At 43.8% G+C, this 21,418-nt stretch overlaps 4 protein-coding genes across 4 annotated transcripts; 1 reads left to right on the top strand and 3 right to left on the bottom strand.

Annotated features, from left to right (window-relative positions):
• Positions 1-52: 52 nt before the first annotated feature.
• arl9 (ADP-ribosylation factor-like 9) lies at positions 53-3,312 on the bottom strand. The gene is made up of 4 exons (XM_076739599.1): positions 2,935-3,312; positions 1,712-1,889; positions 1,419-1,594; positions 53-1,185 (listed from the first exon to the last, which is right to left on the bottom strand). The coding sequence occupies exons 1-4, from the start codon at positions 3,163-3,165 to the stop codon at positions 1,009-1,011; spliced, it is 762 nt and encodes a 253-aa protein (XP_076595714.1). The 5' UTR covers positions 3,166-3,312; the 3' UTR covers positions 53-1,008.
• Positions 3,313-4,084: 772 nt separating this feature from the next.
• Positions 4,085-5,149, bottom strand: LOC143326237 (snRNA-activating protein complex subunit 1-like). The gene has a single exon (XM_076739787.1). The coding sequence runs from the start codon at positions 5,147-5,149 to the stop codon at positions 4,085-4,087; it is 1,065 nt and encodes a 354-aa protein (XP_076595902.1).
• A 1,099-nt stretch (positions 5,150-6,248) lies between these two features.
• On the bottom strand, positions 6,249-14,161 carry srp72 (signal recognition particle 72). Its single transcript, XM_076739396.1, has 19 exons — positions 14,035-14,161; positions 13,397-13,517; positions 12,795-12,915; positions 12,456-12,599; positions 12,202-12,313; positions 12,093-12,124; positions 11,668-11,792; positions 11,424-11,481; positions 11,106-11,237; positions 10,873-11,001; positions 10,586-10,658; positions 10,096-10,160; positions 9,882-9,977; positions 9,374-9,477; positions 8,896-8,973; positions 8,343-8,480; positions 8,148-8,185; positions 7,764-7,923; positions 6,249-7,264 (listed from the first exon to the last, which is right to left on the bottom strand). Exons 1-19 carry the CDS (start codon positions 14,132-14,134, stop codon positions 7,084-7,086), a joined length of 2,007 nt encoding a protein of 668 aa, XP_076595511.1. The 5' UTR covers positions 14,135-14,161; the 3' UTR covers positions 6,249-7,083.
• A 754-nt stretch (positions 14,162-14,915) lies between these two features.
• Positions 14,916-21,364, top strand: LOC143325771 (leptin receptor overlapping transcript-like 1). Its single transcript, XM_076739085.1, has 4 exons — positions 14,916-15,013; positions 15,708-15,783; positions 17,577-17,763; positions 18,449-21,364. Exons 1-4 carry the CDS (start codon positions 14,998-15,000, stop codon positions 18,563-18,565), a joined length of 396 nt encoding a protein of 131 aa, XP_076595200.1. The 5' UTR covers positions 14,916-14,997; the 3' UTR covers positions 18,566-21,364.
• The last annotated feature ends 54 nt before the right edge of the window (positions 21,365-21,418 follow it).

Raw genomic sequence — 21,418 nt, 5'->3', positions numbered from 1 at the left:
TGGACGTTCATGAGTTCAATTACAAAGAAAGAACAACATGTCACACCATCAGTTTAGTGGAAACAATTTATTTCAGTAAGAAATATGTTTATAAGACTGCATGAAGCTGGAAGGATCTGTTCACACTGTGTGTCAGGTGTCAGGATCTCCACCTGCTCCATTTAACGACCGTTCATGCATTCAGTAACTCCAGAGTCAAGTTTGCCTGTTGGCGACCCCAAATGGCAGAAAGAGGTCACTGTTTGAAAAATGTTTAATATCCAGAAATCACATAGAGTCACTGACCTGAACTCAGCAGAGCTGCTTTCAATCTGCTTTGAAACTCTGAACCACGAACTGGACGAACAGTAAGAGAACGGAGGAGATAAACGTGAGCAGGAGCCTCACTTTGGTGATATGACGGGTTCATATTAGCTTTAAATCTTCCTGTCGAGGTATTAAATATTGTGTGGATCATGGGAAAAAGTCCAAATGAGAAAAATAACAGCTGGCTGTGAGGACAGAAATCTGTGTGTGATGCTAACAGACTGTAAGCTAGCAGCTACACAGGACGCCTGAGTGAATCTACAACCTGAAACATATTGATTTTGAACCGTCTGACAATAAAACCTGAAGGCAGCACACAAAATGCTTCTACTGTGTTTACATACTAAATGAGAACAGGACAAAGAAGCACACGGTTACATTCATGGCTGCACTGACTGAAGTCGCTGCTTGGATGAAAAGGTAATAAATCTTTGGTGAAGCCAATGAAAATTAAGATCCTCATTTGGTAACAGTGAAACAAAGAAATGCTTTTCAAAGTCAGTCGAGTTTTATACTGAAACACCCAGAATAGGAATTTTATAACTACACCATACCAGAACAAGAAAAAAGTGTACATTCCCTCATAAATAAATAAAAGCCTTCCAGCCAGTCTGCTGCGGTGAAAAGACTTGAGTGAAAAGGTGCAAAGAGCCTATGAGTTCATATCGAAAACACAGGGTTAAGTGCTGATCACTCAGTGTTTTATCTGCTGTCACAAACCATCTGGATGATCAGGTCTTGAGCGTCACGAACGCCCGAGCTGAGCTCTGCGTCTCCCTTCTTCACATGGGTGCCGATGAGGAACAAGCGGCGCTCTCCGACCTCGGACAGAGACAGAGCGTCATGGAGGTCGGTGATGCTGCAGGCTCCCGGAAGGTCCTGCAAAACGTGAGACAAGAGACACGTGGGAGGAAAAAACGTCATCAAATACAAGTAGAAGCCGATCACAGCTAATAATAACTACATGTATTTGGGTTAAAGAGTTTTGATGAGACAAAACGAGACATTTGAAAAATAATCAGGAGCTGCAGCCGAACACAAACTGCAGCTGCACTCAAAGTCTGAAGTGTTCTGGGTTCTTCCAGTCTGGAGTGTTTTTCTGTCACGCTCACCTGTTTGTTGGCCAGTACCATTAAAGGCAGGCGGGGGTCAGAGGCCAGCAGCTCGTGTAAATGCCTCTTAGCGAGGGGGAAGAGCTCCGCGTTGGAGGAGTCGACCACGAACACCAGCAAAAGAGCTTTGGACATGTACCTCTGCCAGTATGGCCGCAGCTCCTCCTTACCTCCAACTGACAGACAGACAGATGGACAGACAGACAGCTGAGACGCCAACTCACTGCTCAAACTCATCCACTTCAAACGCTCCCTGTGATCCGGTTCAGACGTGAATAAGAGCTCAAACTCACTTTCTAAGAACTCGATGTGCAGGTCGTCTCTGTTGATGGAGACGGCGTTGAAGCCCTGCGTCGGACGCATGTCCTGTTCCGGGCTGCCGGTGGCCAAGCAGTGCAGCAGGCTGGTCTTTCCGGCTCCATCCAGACCCAGAACCAGCACCTGTGTCGCGGCTGACTCCACAGGCCTGGACTGCAGCACACACAGAAGATATTCAATTTCACCCTGATGTAAAACAGTCCAGCAAAAACATAAACCGCCTCATGGTCGTACACCTCCACCATCTGTCCAGACTCTGATAATATAACAGTGAAGACTGAAGGAACTGAATTAAAGGTTAAATGCTCAAATATGGATGCTGCTGCTGAGAAGCTACAAACTGCAAAACGTGGACGCTTCACACACATCTTCAACCCGACAGTACAGAAGATCTTAACAATCAGCAGTTTCAAGATTAGAGTCACCAGTTGAGCATCTGACCAAATGTGAAATATGGCCACAATCCGCCCTTCTGTTCCTGAGCGATGGTGCTGAATAACGGCCAGAAAAGTGTTTCTGCAGAACATTACGATGTCACAGTGAGGCTGACCTTTGACCTTTTGGAAATGTCATCACTTGATTTTATCCTCTGAGACATTTGCGTGAAATTTTGTCATAATTAGCCTATGAATTCTTGAGTTAAGGCCAAAAATGTGCTGTGTGTGGGTTCACAGTGGCCTTTGACCTTCGACCACAAAAACAAATCAGTTTCTTCTTGAGTCAAAAATGTCCATCATAGTTTCCCAGAGTCCAGGTGCTGTCTTCATATTGCTTGACCCCCAAAATATTCAATTTACAGTTACAGAAAACTAAGAAAAAGGTTTTTTTTTCTTTTTTTTCATTTGAGAGGCTCCACGACACGATTACTCTTTTCACTTCTAATCTAGCTATTTTAGTCAGTCCTACATTTCCCACAATCCCCCGCAGCAACCCCCAGAGAACTTGCATGAACTTGTTGCTGTTTTAACCATAAAAATAAAGGCATTTATTTAGTTTTGTTAGCAGTTCATAAACTCTGAAGAATGTTTATAGTAAAAACAAACTTAAACCACACATTATCTTCTAGAGATGCTCTGTAATCTGGCGTATTTTGGGTGTAACGTTGGAAATGTGTCTTCTTCTACGCTTTGTTTAGGAGTACATACAGACCCCACCAACGGTTTTCTGGAAGGTGTGTCCGGTAAAGTTAACGTTTTACCTCTGATGCTTTCTGAGCTTCAGCAGCGACCACGACAGTTTGTTCGGCCGCCTCTCCTCTCTCCTCCTCCTCTCCCTTTCCTTCCCCTCCGGCTCTTTTACCGTCTTGACTCGGCCTTGCGTCAAGCTTCTTCTCCCCAGAGGAGGACGCGTAGTTCCAGACAAGATAGGCGACTCCCCCGGCCAAAGCGACGGAGGCCCCGAGGATACCGGCTTCTCTCAGGCGAAACATGGCGCTCAAACACTGGCTTTTGTTTTCCTGACTGACGCTTTTTTCTACCCGTTCGTTTTCGCCATGGTTCGACTTCTGCTGATTTTTGAAGTTTCTAACGTCTTCGTCCTTCTCAACAAGTGGATTACCAAACAGGAAGCTGGAGGAACGTCTGCACGAGGTATTTCCGGGCTGCTTTTTGTTGATGCAGTATTATAATCTCACCGCTTGATGACGCCAAAATCGCCACCATATTTTGATATTAGCAGAACTCTAGAAGAAGAAAAAAACATTCAGCTACTACGGATATGAACAATAACCTTTAACTAGACTTAATTCACAATTTCCAAGTCAGCCTGAACAAAATGAAATGTTAATGAGATTTAGACTTACTTTATCATTGTTTTACATATTGGTTTAATTTTGTGTAGCACAATAGATTTGACTAAAAATACTATTGTCTTGAAACAGGATGGCTCGGTTTCTCCAGGGAAAAATTCTGAATTGCACAAGTAAGATATGGAGAATAAAATGCAGTGTTTTTGTACTACTGCACAGTTGTACTATTTGTGATTCAGTTAATTTTGGTTGGGAAAATAAAATCACAAAGGAACATTTTCAAGTTTCAAGTTTGTTTTTGTCTCTGTGCCGTAAAGATGAACTTTACGGCACAGAGTTTAAGTGCATTTAAGGCTTAAGAGGATTTTGTTGCAACAATGTTTTTTTTCACATTTTCTTGACTCAAACAAGCAAATTTAGGAGTGAAAACAAGACGGTGAGATGCTTATGAAACACATTTATTAACAAAGGATTTCAGTTCAGCTGAAACCAAACTGTTCATCAAATTAAAGGATCATTTGAAGCGACCTTGGTTTAACGCAGAGGAACCAAAACAAAGAGCTTCTCCGTGGAGCTCAAAGTCCTCCTTCCTTCCTTCCCATCATGGTTTGACAGGCGTTACCTGGGAGACCCTCTTCACCGGCACCTTCTCCTGCTGCTCGGGGGCACTCAGGAGCCAGGCCTGGAGCATGCTCTCCTCCTCCTTCTTCCCGAGAGTCTTCCAGGTCCGAGCCCTCAGCGAGGGCGGCCTCTTCCGCTGCACTGCCTCCTCCACCCCCGAGCTGGAGGATTCTACTGTGTCGGCCTGTCGGTGCCTCCTGGACTTGGATGCCTGCTGGAAGTTTCCGTAGCTCTTCTGCTTGATGGAGGACAGGAGCCGGGCCCTGCTGCTTCTGGACTCGGCCTCGGCTGGCTTCTCCTCATCATCACCAGAGTTCTTGTCTTTGTTGTCCTGTGAGAAAGTCTTGTGCTGCCAGCCGATGAACTCTGACATGCAGTCTTTCAGGCGGGCGACTAAGTCTTGATGGATCATGGTGATCTGGGAGCTGACCTCCTCCGTGCCCTCCTTCATCTTCTCGTAGTGGCTCTGGATGTTGTTCATCTCCTCCAGGATGTCTGAAGCGAGGAGGTCCTGGACAGCTGTGGTCCTCCCAAGAAACTCTGCGCACACAGGTTCAGTCTTTGGCTTCCTCTGCTTCTGGAAGGTGAGAAAATGTGGCATGGCGGTGTAGTTTATGGCTTTGGCTGCAGCAAGCTTCTGATATATGTAAACAACATCCTGATGCCCAGAATCCACCGAGTCCTTGAGAAACTTATCAACATGAGCCCAGTCCCGCAGGGAGAGTCTGATCTTCACAGGTGGAACGGCGAGCTGTGTGTGGTAAAAACCAAACATCAAATACAGGCCTCCTACGCGAATCTGGTAGCTGTACGGAGGCAGGAAGTACTTCATGGCTGTGGCCAACGTTATTCTGCAGAATCTCTTCAGCTCACCTGCACGGGTGATACCCAGAAAGACATCTGAGAACTCCATCTCCCTCCAGATGGCTGAAAAGTGCTCAAACCGCACTGAGTCAGTCAGCTGGAAACGAGCCAGCAGCTCCTCCACGTCTTCTGTCAGAGGACTGTAGAAGAAATCGGAGTAAAAAGGCTGCAAACGAGGCATCCTGCAAACAAACGCTGAAGCTCTCAAACTGCTTGTCTGAAGTCTGACGGAGCTCTGCACAGATTCAGGGCAGGTGAAGCTCGTTACCGGCAAATTGGCAAAGAACAACAGCCACAAGTGGACGGAGCCCTGAGCTGACAGGAGCCCTCAAGATACTGCGAAATATTAACTGAGGAAATTATTTAAGCCCTGTAATATAGCAGATTAATTAAAGAAAAACACTGATAGCACTAAAACACATATCATGTGTGTTGCACAAACTGTGTATAAATTAACCTTTAAAGGTTTCTAACCATTATCAATAAATCATGTCTGCAGTCACAGCTGAGGATTTAAGAGTCATCATGAGTTTAAGTGTTTTTTGAGGTCTCATACATCCAGTTTTCCATGAGGGGAGAAAAACAAAGTTACCTGTTTTCTTCTTTGTGATGTGTGACTCATGTGAACTGGCTGCTCACTGAAGTTCTTCAGGGATGACGAAGATGAAGAAGATGAGATAAAGTACTGGTTGAACGAGGGTGAAGACACGAGGCCGAGGCTCCTTCTGTTGCAGCCGGTTATCTTCAAAAGTTGTAAACTGAACTTCAACTTCCAGTTGGAATGTGGATATTGATAATAATAAATCTTTTAAATCTATAAGAGGATTTATTCAAGAACAACAGCTAAAACAGAAGATGAGGAATCATTTTCCTTATCCCAGTAATTCCCCATATTGATCGACCAAGCTAATAATCAGTTAAAGTTTAAGATCAGCAGAGGTATTTTGTTACCTGCTTTTATTTTGAAAGTTTTAGTTTAACTGATTAATTTATAAATTTAAAACTTGGATCAGTTTACTGTGTGACCACCAGGGGGCTCAGAGGAGCACTGCTCGTGTTTAAAGGTCAACTTGCCAAGATATTATGTCAAAAACTATCTTACCAAAAAAGAAAAAGAGCACTTATGTCCCTTTTTCCCCAAACAAGTGGATGAAATTCAGCTCTACCGCCAAAACCAAGCATGAGCTAAAGCAAATGAAACCTCTCCACTGATCCAAATGAAGTTCACGAGCTGCCGTCTGATCTATTCAACACGTTACAGGAAACACAGGACTCGCACGTCGCTGTGAAGAGTTTTATTAAGACTTAACAAATGGGACACCCGTGTGGTCGTTCATTTCCTGAAGCATGCAGCTGATAAAACGTAATTCAAGGATTAAAATTCTTTTGCTTGAATTTAGACCAACACAGGGACTGAAAAATAAATAATTCTTTAACATTGAATCTTTGCAGCTGATTGAAAGTAGAGGGACAGTTTAAGGAAACATGAAGCAAACAGCCACAGTATGAAGTGTGATGTTCCAACACTCAGACCCGAAACATGAACGACGTCTCCCAAAACTGAACTTTGAGTCAACTTGCAAAAGCAGTTTATTTTCCGAGCTGTTGGACGCGATCTGTGCTTAAACCTAAATGAAGGTGTAAGGTCTCAGGACGTGACTTTAAGGTTTTAATTCAAACTGTTGGCTGAATCACCTGAAAATCTATTTTTATATTTTATTATAAAGTTCTACAGATGTCCGTTTGGCATATAATGAAAGAACAAAACAGGTGATTCCAGGTGAAAAGGCGGATTTCCATCCTCTTTACTGTGACCTCAAAACAAAGTCAAAGCCGGAACCCTTAAAGAAACCGTCTGCTTTTGCAGAGCAACAAAAAGTGAATTTCAGGGGAGCTGTCCTTTGAATATTCTCTCTTGTGGACGTTTAAAAAACAGCACAAATGAATGAGAAAGAGGAGCGAAGGGGAACTTTTGGTTTCACGGCCAGAACGAAGAAGTAAACTGAACTTGAAACGTAAAAAAGAGAAAAGCTTCTGATTTGTTGGCGACGCCTCGGCCACACAGACATCAGTGGATCTTATGGCCCCCCCGCCTCACGTGTAGCCTCCCCCTGACTACCAGCCTCCTTTGCCTCCCTTCTTCTTCTTCTGTGGTGCCTTTTTGCGCGTGGCCCCCGACGCCGCGGGTTTCTGCTGTCGAGGCGGGACCACGTTGCTGGCGGCGGCCGTAGATGAGCCGGATGCAGACCCCGGCCTGGGGGAGGTGGGGGGGCTGCTGGCCGTCTTGCTGGCATCCCTGGAACAGAGAAATAAATGAATGAGCCAATTATCAGTCACCTAATAGAAAAACGGACTATTTTTCATCACCGTCGGTAAATATAACTGTGCAACCAAAAAAACGTCATCTGTGGCGTCATCGGCCTGCAGAGGATTTCTGTGTGATTTTTATCAAATTCAGGTAAAAATGACGAGTGATGTTAAAAGAAACACATTTTACATTAAAACAAACCCCTCAGCAGCTGCTACTGGCTCAGACACACTGAATGCTGACTGGACTTCTACTCTGGCTGAGACTGTGAATAATCTGGATTTTGGCCTGAATAACACTCGAGCTGCTTCTCCTGCACAGCAGCTGGACTCCTCCACTGAGGACTCGTTGGCAGAGCAACAAAAGGACAATCTCAGGTGCTTTTCCTCCATTAGTGGAGTTGATTATTAGGTTCCAATGAGAGGAAACTGCTTCCAGACGACTCTTCCCTCAGCTGACGAGCACGTGTGATTGTGAGGTTACTCACAGCTCGGCCGACGCTCCCGCCGTCGCTCCCTGTGTGCCTTTTCCGATTTGCTCCTTCTTCTTCCCCTTCTTCTTGCCTCTGTAGTAGGAGCGCTCCCTCATGGGCAGCCACCTCTCGGGGTCAGGGGTCGCTTTGGGGTCGCAGTTTTTGGGCAGTTTGCCTAAAAAGAGAATGAGGAGGAGTCAGTGGAGGTGAAAGCAGCTCAGCACAGTGGGAGTAAATCTTTGAAGTGTCAGTGAGAAACACGTCATCTGTTAGAAGAAATGCCTACTGCTGGTCCACAGAGGCCACAAATGTACGGACTTTTTGAACATCAATTATTTGTTTTAATCCCAATAAAATGTTACTTTCAGTCCCACAGTCAGCATGTGATGGAGGACATACCTTTCTTCTTCTTCCTCTTCTTTTTGATCTCCCCTTCACTGTGAAGAGAATGCAGCTGTATTAGCGTAAAGCAGGTGAAAGCGTCCCTGAGCTCACTCTCCCCACTCTGCTCAACACAGTCAACCCCAGAACGTGTATTTAAACGTAGAAAATGTCCTGGACACCACGAAGTGGAAGAGATGGATGCGGGTTTACCCTTGTTCTTTGGGGAGGTTTTCTCCTGTGACCTTCGCAGCTTTTTTCCTGACGTAGGTCGCTCCGTGGGAGTTCTCCAGCTCGTCCACGTCCACGTTGAAGGCCATTGTGTCTGCGGACGGAAGGTGTTTGCTGAGGCTGCAGAGGAATGCTAAGGAGGCACTGTTCTGCATTGGTTTAACACACCTTCATACGCACCATCATAGTCCACTCTCTGCAGTTAGCATCAAACTACTCAACAGTGCATCCAAAAGTCGATCAACAACATCTGCAGCTCTGTTCTGGAGGGCTTCAACTAACAATTTCATTATTAATTAACCTGCCAATTATTTTCACAATGAAGCTGGTAAGTCTTTTGTCTATGAAATGACAGATTGTGATTTCCCAGAGCAAAACAAGATCCTTTGGATCAAGAAAATCCTCACAGAAGCTAAATCAGAGAATATTTAGTTTTTTTGCTTGAATACCTGAAATGATTGCGTTTCAAAACAGTAGCCAGGAACTAAAAAAGTCAAACTTTCAGCTTTGTTCACTTCAGAAGGTCAAAGGATACGATTTGGCTTTGTCCGTGTCCACCAGAGAATACGCCGAGATGAGCTGTGCCAGTGTGTGGATGTCGTTGGTGTTCTGCCTGTTTCAAGAAAAATGACAATCAAGCTTCATTGTCGTAAAAGAAGGACTTGCAGCAACACACTAACACGTACATATGGAAAGGTTAAAGGTCGTTCAGCCACTCTCGGATGTGCTGTGTGATTTTGTAAATGAATAAATGCTTTTCCTTCACAGTGAGCTTATTTTCTGGTTTCATAATTGCTGTTTTTCCTGCTCTAAAAGCACCTTGTGATGATGTTTATCAAGCAGTTTAAGAACTGCACAAAGAGTTGAGTTACTTGACATCAAGCCGGCAAGATGAGTGAACAGAAAGCAGAAACAGCAGCTGTGAGATAACCTCTAAGGAGCACATTACGTGTCTTTTTTCCTCAAATACTCCACACATGTTCAATCTGAGTGCATGTCGGGCTGTAACTCACTTCCACAGCTGCTCCAGATCACTAATGGCTTCTTTTTTCCGTCCGTACTTCAGTTTGAAATTGGCAGCTTCTCGTACTAGCGCCAAGTGTGCAGCGGATCCAGGCTGTGGAGGAGAACGGGGCCATTACACAGTGGAAACATGTTCAGATATCACACACGAGCTCATGCGTTGGCTTGTCTTGTCGCATTAAAGTACGACCCACAGCTTTAACCACAGGTGGTGATCGGCAAGATTTGTTTTAAATTTGACTCCATCTTTGACTTTTGTCTGCAAAGCTGATGGAATGTTTCTGTGCCGCACCTCCTGCAGATCACTGTCAGTCAAACAGTCACAGTACGTTCCCTGAATGTTCTGCTGGAACAGTTTGACTTTCTATCTGTAGCTTTCGCTGCCTGTGTTAGCTACAAGTTCTGTTTCTGTTCATACCAAACATAATAACAATAAAATGCATCACCAGAGAATTTTTTTAACCAGGACACAGAGGAATCTAAACCCTGGACACGAACCTGTTCAGACTGGTAGTGCTCAATAGCTTGTTTGAAAACGTCGATAGCGCTGTCGATGTCTTCTTCATGGGAATACATCGTGACCAGAGCTGAAACCTGAGGAGTCAGTGACAGTCTGGATGAGTGGTGGAGAGAGCGCTGAAGCTACATCAAAGACTTTACTATAACCAAGACAAACACGATCATCTGTAGAGTAACTTTCATTCAGACTCACCATCCCTGATTTGTGCTTGAACTCTTCAATGGACCTCAGGACATCACAAGCCTTGGTTACATGACCTGAGGATTCAAAATAATAATAATTCAAGTCCCCCAAAAACAGAACATCATAACACAAACAGCCAATGTGACCACACAAAAGTGCATACCATTACTTATATTATCAAACCTAACATCACTGGAAACTGAAGTTTATCACTGGACAACTTTTGAGGTATCAAAGCGAAATTCTTCCATTAAAACTGTCTTTTTGTTCTTCAATGATTACATGATAACAAACTACTCAGTTAAATAAAGAATATATGTTTACTGGCTGGAGAAGGACGTTTTCAGCAGAAGTAAAAGACATCCACCATTTCTCTAACTTTTCTTTTGTGAGTGGCCTAAAGGCACGACAACCCTTTTCTTGTACGACCCTGTGCTGTAGAACGATGATACATAATGAACCTGTAGCTTCTGTGATCAGTGTTAAAACATTTCAGTACCTTGGACTAGATAGAGTTGTGCCATCGTCAGTTTGATGCCAGATGCACTCTCTGGATGTTGATCTGAGAATTGCTGGAAAACAGAAGAGAGTCCGTTAGGATGAACAGAACATGCACATAATGCCTCTTTTTTTTAGAGCTACACCCAGTGTGCACAACAGCAAATCAGCTTAAAAACAATTCAAAGCCACAGCAAAGGTGTGTGAAATGAGTGTGTGTGCCACGAACTGTAGAGTCATTTGTCGATGTGACTCAGACTGATAACCAGCAGTGCTGGCCGTGTCTACCTGGAGCAGCTCTATGGCCCTGCCGTGCTGCTTCTCCCTGCACAGCTGAGCGACCTGGATGAGGACCGGCCGCGGGTGACCCGGATTCTGCGACTGAAGACTGGAGGACAGCTTCCTGCACTGGTCAGCCTGTTGAAGCAAACAGCAAAGAAACCGTGATCAGTAATGAAATCTAAATAAATGTATGTGCCCTCCTCATCTGATTCACAGCGGCGGTTCAGCCACAACAGTACCTGGTTAGTGTACATGGCCAGCAGGGCTTTGTTCAGGTCAATGGCCTGCAGCTGCTTCTTCGCCAGCTTGTACTCAACACCTTCAGCGTTTGTCAGTTTCACCTTTTTCTTGGAGTCAAACACGTTTTGGTCCTGTGAAAACAGAAAGAGCTTCAATGAAAACACTTAAACAAGTTGGATTTGTTTTTTCACACCTGTGGGTGGACGACAGACTCACTGCACTGTGTTACACTCAGGATTTTGGACTTGGCTCAGCTGGAAGCACAATGATACTTTTATGAGGAAATACTCAACTTGGTCAGACTGTCATACACCCACCTTGTTTATTGTGATGATATTGTTGGCAGTCACAGCAAGCAGGCCCACATCTGACGGTCTGTAATTAAAAGCATATTATAGAATATCTACTTGCCATCTGCACTGCTGACACACTAACTGGACTGCCTGTTTCCATCTCCAAATTGGTTCTGGCACAAATACACGATAACACTGATTCAACCCGTGTGACTTTCTCTTCATCTGCTTGTGGGACTAAACTAAATGTGATGAACCCGGCACTCACTTCAGCTTGATGACCTGGTTGTAGAGCTGCAGCGCCTCGTCTGTCCGACCTTGTAACTGCATGACATATGCCATCTGAGAGTGGATGACGGCCAGCTCTGAGTCGATGTCCTCCTCAGTCACGTCCTGAAAGGGACAAACCAGCAATGACAGTGAATCCCGGGAAAAGCAGAACTCCACCAGCTGGAGGACACTTCAGTCTGGGCGTATCTGTATCTTTACTAAGAACCATCTCAAATCGAACAAAGATCAATTTCAAAATCCCAAACTTTACTGGGACTATTTCTGCCAATTGAACATTCTGGTTGTTGTTCAGTACAACTTCACTGAACACATGAAAAAAAAAACAAGACGAATGCCTTCTCTAACTGTTGATGAACGCTTGAATCGTGCTTAAATGTTTGAGAGAAACAAAGCAGCACTCACAGAATCATCAGCCAGTGAGACTCTGCAAAGCTCTGAGAAAGAAAACAGTCAGTTAACGTCAAATTGTAAAACAGCAACTTGACAGAAGGCAGAACAGAGCGGGACTGACCCTCTGCTTGTCGTAGCTTATTGAGGGCCTCTGTAAGCTGTCCTTGGCCAATCAGAGCACACGCAGCATTGTAACACAGCTCATACGTAGACTCAGGAAGACCCAGATCCTCCTGCAGAACAGAACATAGCACGTCATCTGAGTTTGAATCTAACCTTGCAATCAGTTTGAATTGTTCATGAAAGGTTTTCTGTTTCAATACTGAAACATAAAACACAGAGAAGCATATAAACACACTTCACACCAGTGCTTACCAAAGGAGCTTTCTCCCACTGACTCATAGAAGCCACCACAGCGGCCAGGTTGGTCTTCCTCTCCTCCTCGTACTCATCCTGGGAGTTCCTGATCAGATCTGTGTAGACCGACTTGCACTCATCATAGCGCTCCAGTCTGTACAGCTGGACAAGCAAAGGAGAGACGGCTCCAATCAGCAGAAGTCTTTATATTCCAGATCTTATGGACAAATCTCGTGCTTTTATGCGATGCGCCGCGTCAACAAGGGGGGCGGGCAGGAAGACAAGCTTCCCTGCCTAGTCTACGAATCAAAAGCATGCAGCAATAACATGATTTTTTTCCTGGTCAATCAGACGTACCACTTGACCGTAGAGTTCCTTCAGCTTGTCTGTCTGTTCAGGAGCACCTTCGATGGTCTTCAGGGAACTTTCCACTCTGTTCAGTCTGTACTCACAGTACGCCTTCTCAAACAAGACCTCACTGAGAGGGAAGAGAAATAAAAATGATTTTAACGGGGACACAACGCCTTCAATACAACATGTAGCAAGTAATCTGTCGGTGGTATACGTAAAGCTCTGTGTTTAGTTAAACAAATGGTATTGCTTTGTATCAAACAGGGCTGCAACTACTGCTTATTGTCATTAACAATTAATGTGTTGATAATTTCTTTCATTTTGATCACATCAAACAGAGCTCCAGTGCCTATGATGCTACAGAATGGAACCGCCTTTTAGTTGACTTAAGGTGAGCAAATACACTGTGTTTTAGTTTTTTAGTTAGTTTAGTTTGTGTTTGTTTGTGAGTACAGCTTATTTTCTTTTATTTATTTCGCTGTGCAGCACTTTGAAATCCTTTTGTAGAAGACTGTGCTCTCAAAATAAAACTTGAGAACTCAATAAATCATTTATTCTACAATATAAATGGGCAAAATGTGGGAATAACCACTCAGCCAGCTGCTTACCTGCCGAGCACCTTTGAATGGGTGTTCATGACATTCAGCGCCTCTTTGAAGCTGCCATTCTGAATAAGGCAAACGATTTTACAGTGAAGGGCCGTCACATCATCCCTGTTTTCGTGCAAAACTGCGACAGAAGAGGAAACACATGGCAGAAGCCTCATTAATAACACAGACTGAAGAAAAACATAGTATTGAGTGAAAACAGAATTATTAATAGAAGAATCAACTAGGGGTTTCGAATTGTTTGGTGACCGCTGACTGAAAGCTGATTAGCTGCCCACCATGATAAGTTAGCTACAAGGCTAGGGACACGTCACTAATCAGGACGGTGCAATTCTGGGGCAAAACAGTATTTTATTCCGACACACAAAACCCACATACAACACCTAGCTTTGCAGCTACATCGCTTACGTATATGTTCATGAGAAAATGTTTGGTGTACAAAACTAAGCCCGTGTTTGTGAGACCTAAAACGTAGCTAACTACCGTTAGCCTCGTCACATGCTAACAGCTGGTCATGCAGATGGCACTAGCTTAGCTAGCGGACTCGGTTCGAGGCAGAAGAAACGGGGCGCCTGTCTAATGTCAGCCCACAGCTCGGATTCCGTTTCAGACCAACAATGACAGATATGAATTCCTACTTTTAGTCAGAGCTTTCAGGGCTCTTGTGTAGTCGCCATTCTGTCCACAGCGGTTCACTTCAGTCCACAGCGAAGCGACCGAGACCCCTGCGCTCGCCATCTTCGCTGAATGGGCTCATGGAACTGCGGAAGTACAACACGTACACTTCCGGGTCAACAAAGATTGTATTTATTTATTTTTGAAATAAATTAAAAATAAATTAAAAACACAAACTTACGATTACTGCTTATTTATGATGTTGCTTTAGTGTTAGTAATATTTTGGAAATATAAGATTGCTATATGGTTTCTCGCTCAGCAGTGATAAAGGCAAATGATGCCTTCACAGTCCTCCTATAAAGTTCGTCTGCCGAACACGGATCGTAGAAGGCGGATCTGTTGTACTGCAGCACTCTCTGATGCGCACAGATATCTGACTTCATGTACAAGATTTACGTTTTTGAGATTATATTTTGAGCATTTTTGCCTTTCTTTGAGAAATGACAGAGATATACTTGACATTGATATACTTAGCTATATTTTAGAGCTAGAAAAGTGCTTTTGGATGTACTGCATTTTGTAAGTTAATATTTTACATATATAACATGAATAGTTAAGAGAATTTCTTTTAAGTATAACAACAGTATATACAGTAACTGAAATTAGCTCAACCCCTATGATCTACAAATTACACTACTTACTACATATTTGTACGTCGATGTTAACAAACTAATACTACTATACCACTGCGAGAAGCAGTGGTTTACTTTTGATATTTGAAATAGATTTTGCTGATAATATTTCTCCGTTCCTCTGGTAGGCTAGGTAAATTTTCTTGTGACGAGGTCATAATTGTGATATTTCCGGTGGCACTGGAAGGTAGCACCACAGGCACGGTTGGAGGTTCGGTCCGACTCGACAGCCGAGGAGGGGGGCACTGTTGTCATTCGTCAGGGCTGTGTGTCGAGCTTTTGTCCAGGAGAAATGGCTGGGATTAAAGGTAAGAAATGTACTCTTTTCATTCATGTTTAGAAAGCTTCTGAAATCCGGCTCAGTTAATACAACTGTGTCAAAATATCCTGATAACAGATGCATGCGTTGCCATGTCCAGCTAGCTAACGTTAACGTGATGAAGTAGATAACGTTAGCCGCAGGGCCAATACAGTCGTTAGCATTAGCTGAATAGCCTGCATTCCCTGGGATTGAAGCAGTCGCTACTTAGTCACCACTATTAAATGGATATTAACTTTAGCTAATTGACACACTGCAGCTCCGAAACGTTGGATTATTATACCGTGTATAATGCTATTTCATTACGGGAGTATAACAGCGTAACTAGTAGTTGCCCTTATAATGCTAATGCTAGCTGCACCTGACTGTAATTACACAGTCGCTGACTGAGATGCTGTGCTTGTTTCAAGTGATCTGCTTGGATTAATTGCTGTTAACAAGCAACCACGCCGACTGTATTGCTCTCAGAGTTTAACATGGGCCCCTAATAGCACGGCTTAGATTTCTAGTGTGGCTGTTCCACGTGAAATCAGCTGATTCATCACATGATAGCTCCAGTAGCCAGGGGCCCCGCTGCTGCGACGCGATTGTTGAGGGTCTCTTGATAACCACACACAGATTCAGAAAGAAGCTCTGAGACATTTCCCATGCTGACATCCTCTCCTCTGTCTCTCTGCTGCTAGCTCTCATCAGCCTGTCCTTCGGAGGGGCCATTGGCCTCATGTTCCTCATGCTAGGATGTGCCCTCCCTGTGTACGAGTAAGTACCACCATCACACACCATGTAAGCCTGTTAATGTGTGTGTGTGGGAGGGGGACACGTCACACCCAGAAGCACTTTGGGTGATCCCATCCCAAGTTTACAGCTCAACATACAGGTGTGAATGCGTGACTGGATTAACCTGGGCTCCAGGTCATAAATGAGCTGCTGGGTTGCTAATGCAAACTGCCACATGAGACAGTTTTCCACTTTTTCTTGAACAATCAAGTTAAATTCTAGTCCTTCGCCTTTCTGTGACTTATGTTTTGTTGTGTGGTAATTTGTTTTATGGTGTTTTCAGTGGCACAAGTGCCAGTTGTAAGGAGCAGTTAGTTTTCCAAAGCGTTGATTTCTGTTTGTGGAGTCAGGACAGCCTGCAGCTGTGCCGGTCTCATCCAGGCTTATCATTATTATTCTGTTGGTAGTTTTCATGGAGGTGGCTAGGTGTGTAGTCAGCCATGTAAGAAGAAGACGTCCCTGCTCGTGGTCCTACAAACAAAGCTCTGATTGACTGTTTCTCAAAGTGGCTGGAATGGCTGCCAGTGGGCAAAACACCAGACCTGCTTTAATTACTGAACTAATCTGAGATGTGGGCAGGAGTTCACAGGTCTGAAACTAGGCTACCATGTAAGCACACTATGCAGCTCAAACAGTGAAGGTCTTAAAACTAGATTTTAACGCCCTACAGGACCACAATTTCAACTAATACAGTAGGACCTGCTGTAAAGCCACTCACTGTGTCAATGGATGTTTTACTTGAAAACAAACACAGTTACAGAAATGACCTCAAACTAACAGTCAGACAGTAAAGGTTGGACTTTTGGGGGCCATTGGAAGCTGCTGGCTTCGCACAGTTGGTACTCGCGTCATGCATGAATGTAAAAAAACACATCAAGGATGTACCAATATTCAGTTCAGAGGTGGAAATCAAATACATCCCTGAGACTGTGTCAAAAGAGAGCCTAAAAAGAGAGTGTATTTGCAGCACACCGCCCCCCCTCCAGTGCAGTTGGATGCAGTTGATTTGCCTATTCAAAACTCCCTACATGGGACACCTCGGGCTGCGGCCCAAGACCTGACTCCTGTAATCTAATCTCATTTCAGCCATTATCATTATGCTAAATGACATCCTCAGTCCTGCAGAGTGTAGGAGGCTGTTAGAAAGTCAGTTAGTGACTGATATGATCAGCCAGTTTGAGCTTATTATAGATACATCAGTATCTGTGTGACTGTCAGTCAATGAATAGCAGCAGTACAGGAATGCTAAAGATATTCATTTAAAATAAAAAGATTTAATATTAATAATACAGACTTGTCCACAGCAAATACTAGTGTAATCACTATTTATTATGGATAGTATATCTTATTCTAATTCAGACTATTTTGAATATATTTGTGTCTAATTTGGTTGAATTTGTTTGTCTCTCGTTACTGAAGCTAATGTAATATCCAGTCAGCATACTGTATCTGCTTTCTTTGGTAGTATTTTAGTTTATCTTTCTGCTGTCATGGCCCCAACATGATCAAATGTAAGGGATCCCAATCAAACAAAATGTTTGTGTTTATGTTAAATAATCAGATTTTTATTCTTATTGGCACTAAAATTCAGGCTTTAGTTATGACAGAGTTAATAGGTTGCGGTATGTCGTCCTCCCTCATGATGAACACCTGTGAAGGTAGATAATGTGCTGAGTGCTGAACAGTGTTTGCTCTTTTATCCTTCAGTTCACTTCACTGCATCCTTTATCATCACAGCATGTGGATATTTATCTCCCTTTTCTCTCTCTCTGCAGCAAATATTGGCCTTTGTTCCTCCTCTTCTTTTACATCCTCTCTCCCATCCCTTACTGCATCTCGCGGAGGGTGGTCGACGACACAGACTCGGCCAGTAACGCCTGCAAAGAGCTGGCCATCTTCCTCACGACGGGCATCGTCATTTCAGCCTTCGGCCTGCCCATCGTCTTCGCAAGAGCTGACGTAGTAAGTCACAGAAGCTGCTCAGTGCTCTTCACAGTAATGTCATGAGGAATGTGCATGCAGTTCTGTAGTAAGACTCCAAAACCAAAGTCAAACTGAGTCAGACTTTCTGCTGAAAATAGTCCCCAACAAATGCACTATTTGCTTTTGTGTCAGTAGCATTTGCCAAAAACTGCAGTGATCAGCTGTTTTACAAAATTGTTTTGCCTTTTGAAAAGATATAAAAGATGTACTTGTGACCCAGTTTCCAAAATATTCTTTCTTCAGTAAGTGAGTTCAGTAACTACAAGGTATTTCCTATCAGTGTTTGCAAGGCTTTGGTTTTGGCTCTAGCAGCAGGTTCAGCATCTGATTTATGCTAATTTGACAAACAAGAACGTTCAGAGAAACAAAGTTAAACAAAAGCAGCAGTTGCATCAGTAAAAATGATTTTAAGAGATGACGTTTGGCTTCATAGCCGAGGAGCTGATGGAGCCGGCAGATGCACCAGGACACGATTAGCATTTAGCTGCCGGCTGCCGTTAATGTCCCTTCCTGCTGGGTGTCCTGAACTGTAGAGCAGCGTGTGGAAGAGATTCTGCAAACTGTTGTTGTTGACACCCACTTGATTTTGGCCTAAATATGTGCTGCAGCTTGGCAGCACCGAGCAGCATTTGTTAACCTGAATTATTAATGCGTTGGTTTACAGATCGCCTGGGGGGCGTGCGCGCTCGTGCTAACGGGTAACGTAGTCATCTTCGGGACCATCCTGGGCTTCTTCCTGGTCTTTGGATCCAATGATGACTTCAGTTGGCAGCAGTGGTAAAGCGGCAGAGCGGGGGACCTTAGTCTGAACTGTTTTTATTAGCGTTACAATTATTATTATTATTATGGTATTACTGTTTGGTTCTTGTTGTTGTTATTTATATGATGATCGCCCATCCATAGACTCACACCAAACCAGTGCAATACTTTCTTTTTTCTTTTTCTTTTTTTTACCGCCTGCATCATGTTCAACTGACTCAAGTGGGATGGAAAATGCTGACTTTTGGTTGGATTTTTTCGTGAGTTTTCTCCGTTTGTGTGTCCGCTTTCATTTTGAGCATTGTGAGCTGATGAGCGCTAATGATAACTCTGAAAATTTGTGAAAAAGAATCAAATTGAATGTCGAATGAGACTTAATCTGACCAATCTGGCAGGGTCATATCTGTCTGGGCTCCTTCCTCTGTTTAGTAGGCGCTCTGAAAAGCTCTGGAAGAAGCTTTCTGTACATACTTCGAGCACAGAGGGGTGTGTTTCCAGTCCAAGTGCGGAGTTTTGTGTAAATCAGCAGAAAACTGATGGAAAATCTGCACAGCACAAGTTTAGATCTCACCACTCACAGTGAGAAAAAGCTCTATTTCCATTTGACACGGGTCGTATTGGTTGAAACTGTGTCTATGAAAGGTGAAAATTCAGCTGATTGAATGCAGATTTTTTTGTTAGTTTTCTGCTGATGTGACACTACCATTGCTAAGCTGTGAAAGCGAACAAGTCTGAGATGAGTGTGTGTCTGTGACGGAGAGGCTGTGACTGCCACCAACCCCTCTCATCTTTCAAACCCTGTTACATGTGTAAACGCCATTTAAATCCTTTGTCTTTCCAGTATGTTCTTTCTGTTTGGGACCATGTTAGAAATAAGTGTTTCCACTTGAACATGTTGTCCCTTGGCTTTTGTTTTATGACTGAAATCCGTAAAAATCCTACAGTGTGTCATCACACAAAGGAAGGAGACGATGTTCAGGAGCAGCAGAATGCGAGTGTTTGTTTCCTCTTTGAAGTGAGAGGAGAGGATTCATCCAGACACCCTCACCATCACTGCAGAGATCAAATTAAACTGACTTGATTTCCCAGGTGCCAACTGGATGCAGGCTGCTTACTCACCGTGTTGTTTTGCACATAATAGCTCGTACCTCACTCTCAGTCTGGGTAAGGCAGATCAAGAAAGCATGAGAAGCCTATAGTAGCCATCAGCTAGCGTAGGATTAGCTCGAGGACAGCAGCCGCGTAGGAAACTCAGCCAAGATAAGAACTGGGCTGCTTCTAATCAAGGCCTGGCCACTAACAGCCCTTAAGCTTTTAAATGTGACTCCTTCAGAATAAAAGAATCCAGCGTCTGTGCTCAGTGTTGATGTTGTGTTGGTCTCTAGAAGCACACTGGGCCTAGATTTGGCGAGCACGCCGTCACATTTCCTCACACCAGCATTTCATGACAAAAACACAGTTTTATGATTTCTTTGTTTGTGTGTTCACCGGCCCGTGCGGAGGGAAATTTGCACATTGGTTCGGGTAATCTGTCGGCAGCTTTGGGATCAGCACAGCCTGCAGTCAGTCAGGTGCAGCTCTCCTGTTAGCTGTTTAACTGCATTAGTGGTGGCTAAACAGGGAACTCAGCATCTGCTGCCTCGGCGAAGCGCTGGTGTGTTAAATGGAGGGTTGATCGCCAAACATTTCCTCTTTAGAGTTTCTTTTTTGTGGATGGCTCAGTTTGAATATGTGCTCTCTGGAAGATAAAAACGTTAATTATTAATGAGACTGAAGTAATGTATTGTGTTTTAATTGAACCCAAGACTTAAATGTTTGAGTTATTAAATGTTTTAGGCCACCTGAGAAGATGCTTTAACCATGGATTTCCATGCACAGCAGATTTCCAATGAAACCCACCCACAGCCTGTTTCTGCCTGTTAGAAGGACGTTTCTCCACTGTCAGCAGGCACTCGCTCATGGGGACGTTGTTGAGTCTCTGCAGATCAGTGAAGACTGTAAACCTGCTCTATGTGCAGGTGTTGGGACAACTTCTGTGGTAATTTGGCTGTCAATTATTTACATAAAATTGAAATGAACTGAATTAAGCTAAAGATAAACTCCCATCTGTCAGAAGGTTGAACTGAAACACTCAGTTCATTCTGCTCTTAAAGCGTTTCCGACATAAAGTAAAACCACTGTGGGAAGAGGAAAGAGTTGGAAATCTGCTTCAGGAACACGTTCCTAAAACACTAATGGACGTCTGGCTTTCAGCACTACTACAAATGAACCCTTCACACTTCCAGAGATCACAGCCTCAGTGAAGACGTTGATTGTATTAAAAGCACCAGAACGATGGCAGCTTTTCAGTTTCAGTTCAAAATGTGTTTATTGAAAACTACTGACATGATTTGTGCATATTGTTATGTGACAGCACTAACTGAACGCGCTCGGCGCAGTAGGTCTACTCACTGTGAGCCGGTGTGTGGTTGGACAGGCAGGGTACCTCCATGCTGCGCTCCTGACGTGACGTCTGTGTGACGCTGCGTCTGTTTTAAGCTCAGTTTGTCAAACGCTCTCTGACTTCCTGTTCTGTAGTCTGACGTTAAGCCCCCGATGTGACAGAACGTGGTGTGTAGACGGGTTTCTCTGTGTTTCTGTTTGAAGACAGATGTTACGCTTTGTTTCTCACAGATTTGGGAGGATGTTTATTTATTTCATCGGACGCTTTGTGTCGATGTCCAACGCCATTTTCTATCTGCAACTTTTGTGTTCAAGAGGCAGAAGTCAGCATGGTGGTTTTCTTTTCTTTTTTTTTAATAAAGGCCATTTTTGAACATCCTCTCCTTTGAATGACTACAAATGCATTCGCTTTGCTGGCCAGACACACGGACAC

Source organism: Chaetodon auriga, chromosome 9 (genome assembly GCF_051107435.1).
Source record: "Chaetodon auriga isolate fChaAug3 chromosome 9, fChaAug3.hap1, whole genome shotgun sequence".
Taxonomy (NCBI): domain Eukaryota; kingdom Metazoa; phylum Chordata; class Actinopteri; order Chaetodontiformes; family Chaetodontidae; genus Chaetodon; species Chaetodon auriga.
The sequence above is the reverse complement of the archived record's forward strand: the minus strand, read 5'-3'. Positions and strand labels throughout refer to the sequence as shown.

Coding starts and splice junctions, on each gene's coding strand:
- LOC143325771 (XM_076739085.1), top strand. Junction 15,784..17,576: donor TGTGCCCTCCCTGTGTACGA/GTAAGTACCACC, acceptor CTCTCTCTGCAG/CAAATATTGGCCTTTGTTCC. Junction 17,764..18,448: donor TCTTCGCAAGAGCTGACGTA/GTAAGTCACAGA, acceptor GTTGGTTTACAG/ATCGCCTGGGGGGCGTGCGC.
- srp72 (XM_076739396.1), bottom strand. CDS start 14,134: ATGGCGAGCGCAGGGGTCTCGGTCGCTTCGCTGTGGACTGAAGTGAAC. Junction 12,600..12,794: donor AGGAACTCTACGGTCAAGTG/GTACGTCTGATT, acceptor TTGCTTGTCCAG/CTGTACAGACTGGAGCGCTA. Junction 8,481..8,895: donor GACACGGACAAAGCCAAATC/GTATCCTTTGAC, acceptor ATTCCTCTGCAG/CCTCAGCAAACACCTTCCGT.
- LOC143326237 (XM_076739787.1), bottom strand. CDS start 5,149: ATGCCTCGTTTGCAGCCTTTTTACTCCGATTTCTTCTACAGTCCTCTG.
- arl9 (XM_076739599.1), bottom strand. CDS start 3,165: ATGTTTCGCCTGAGAGAAGCCGGTATCCTCGGGGCCTCCGTCGCTTTG. Junction 1,890..2,934: donor AAGCTCAGAAAGCATCAGAG/GTAAAACGTTAA, acceptor TGTGTGCTGCAG/TCCAGGCCTGTGGAGTCAGC. Junction 1,595..1,711: donor GCACATCGAGTTCTTAGAAA/GTGAGTTTGAGC, acceptor TCTGTCTGTCAG/TTGGAGGTAAGGAGGAGCTG.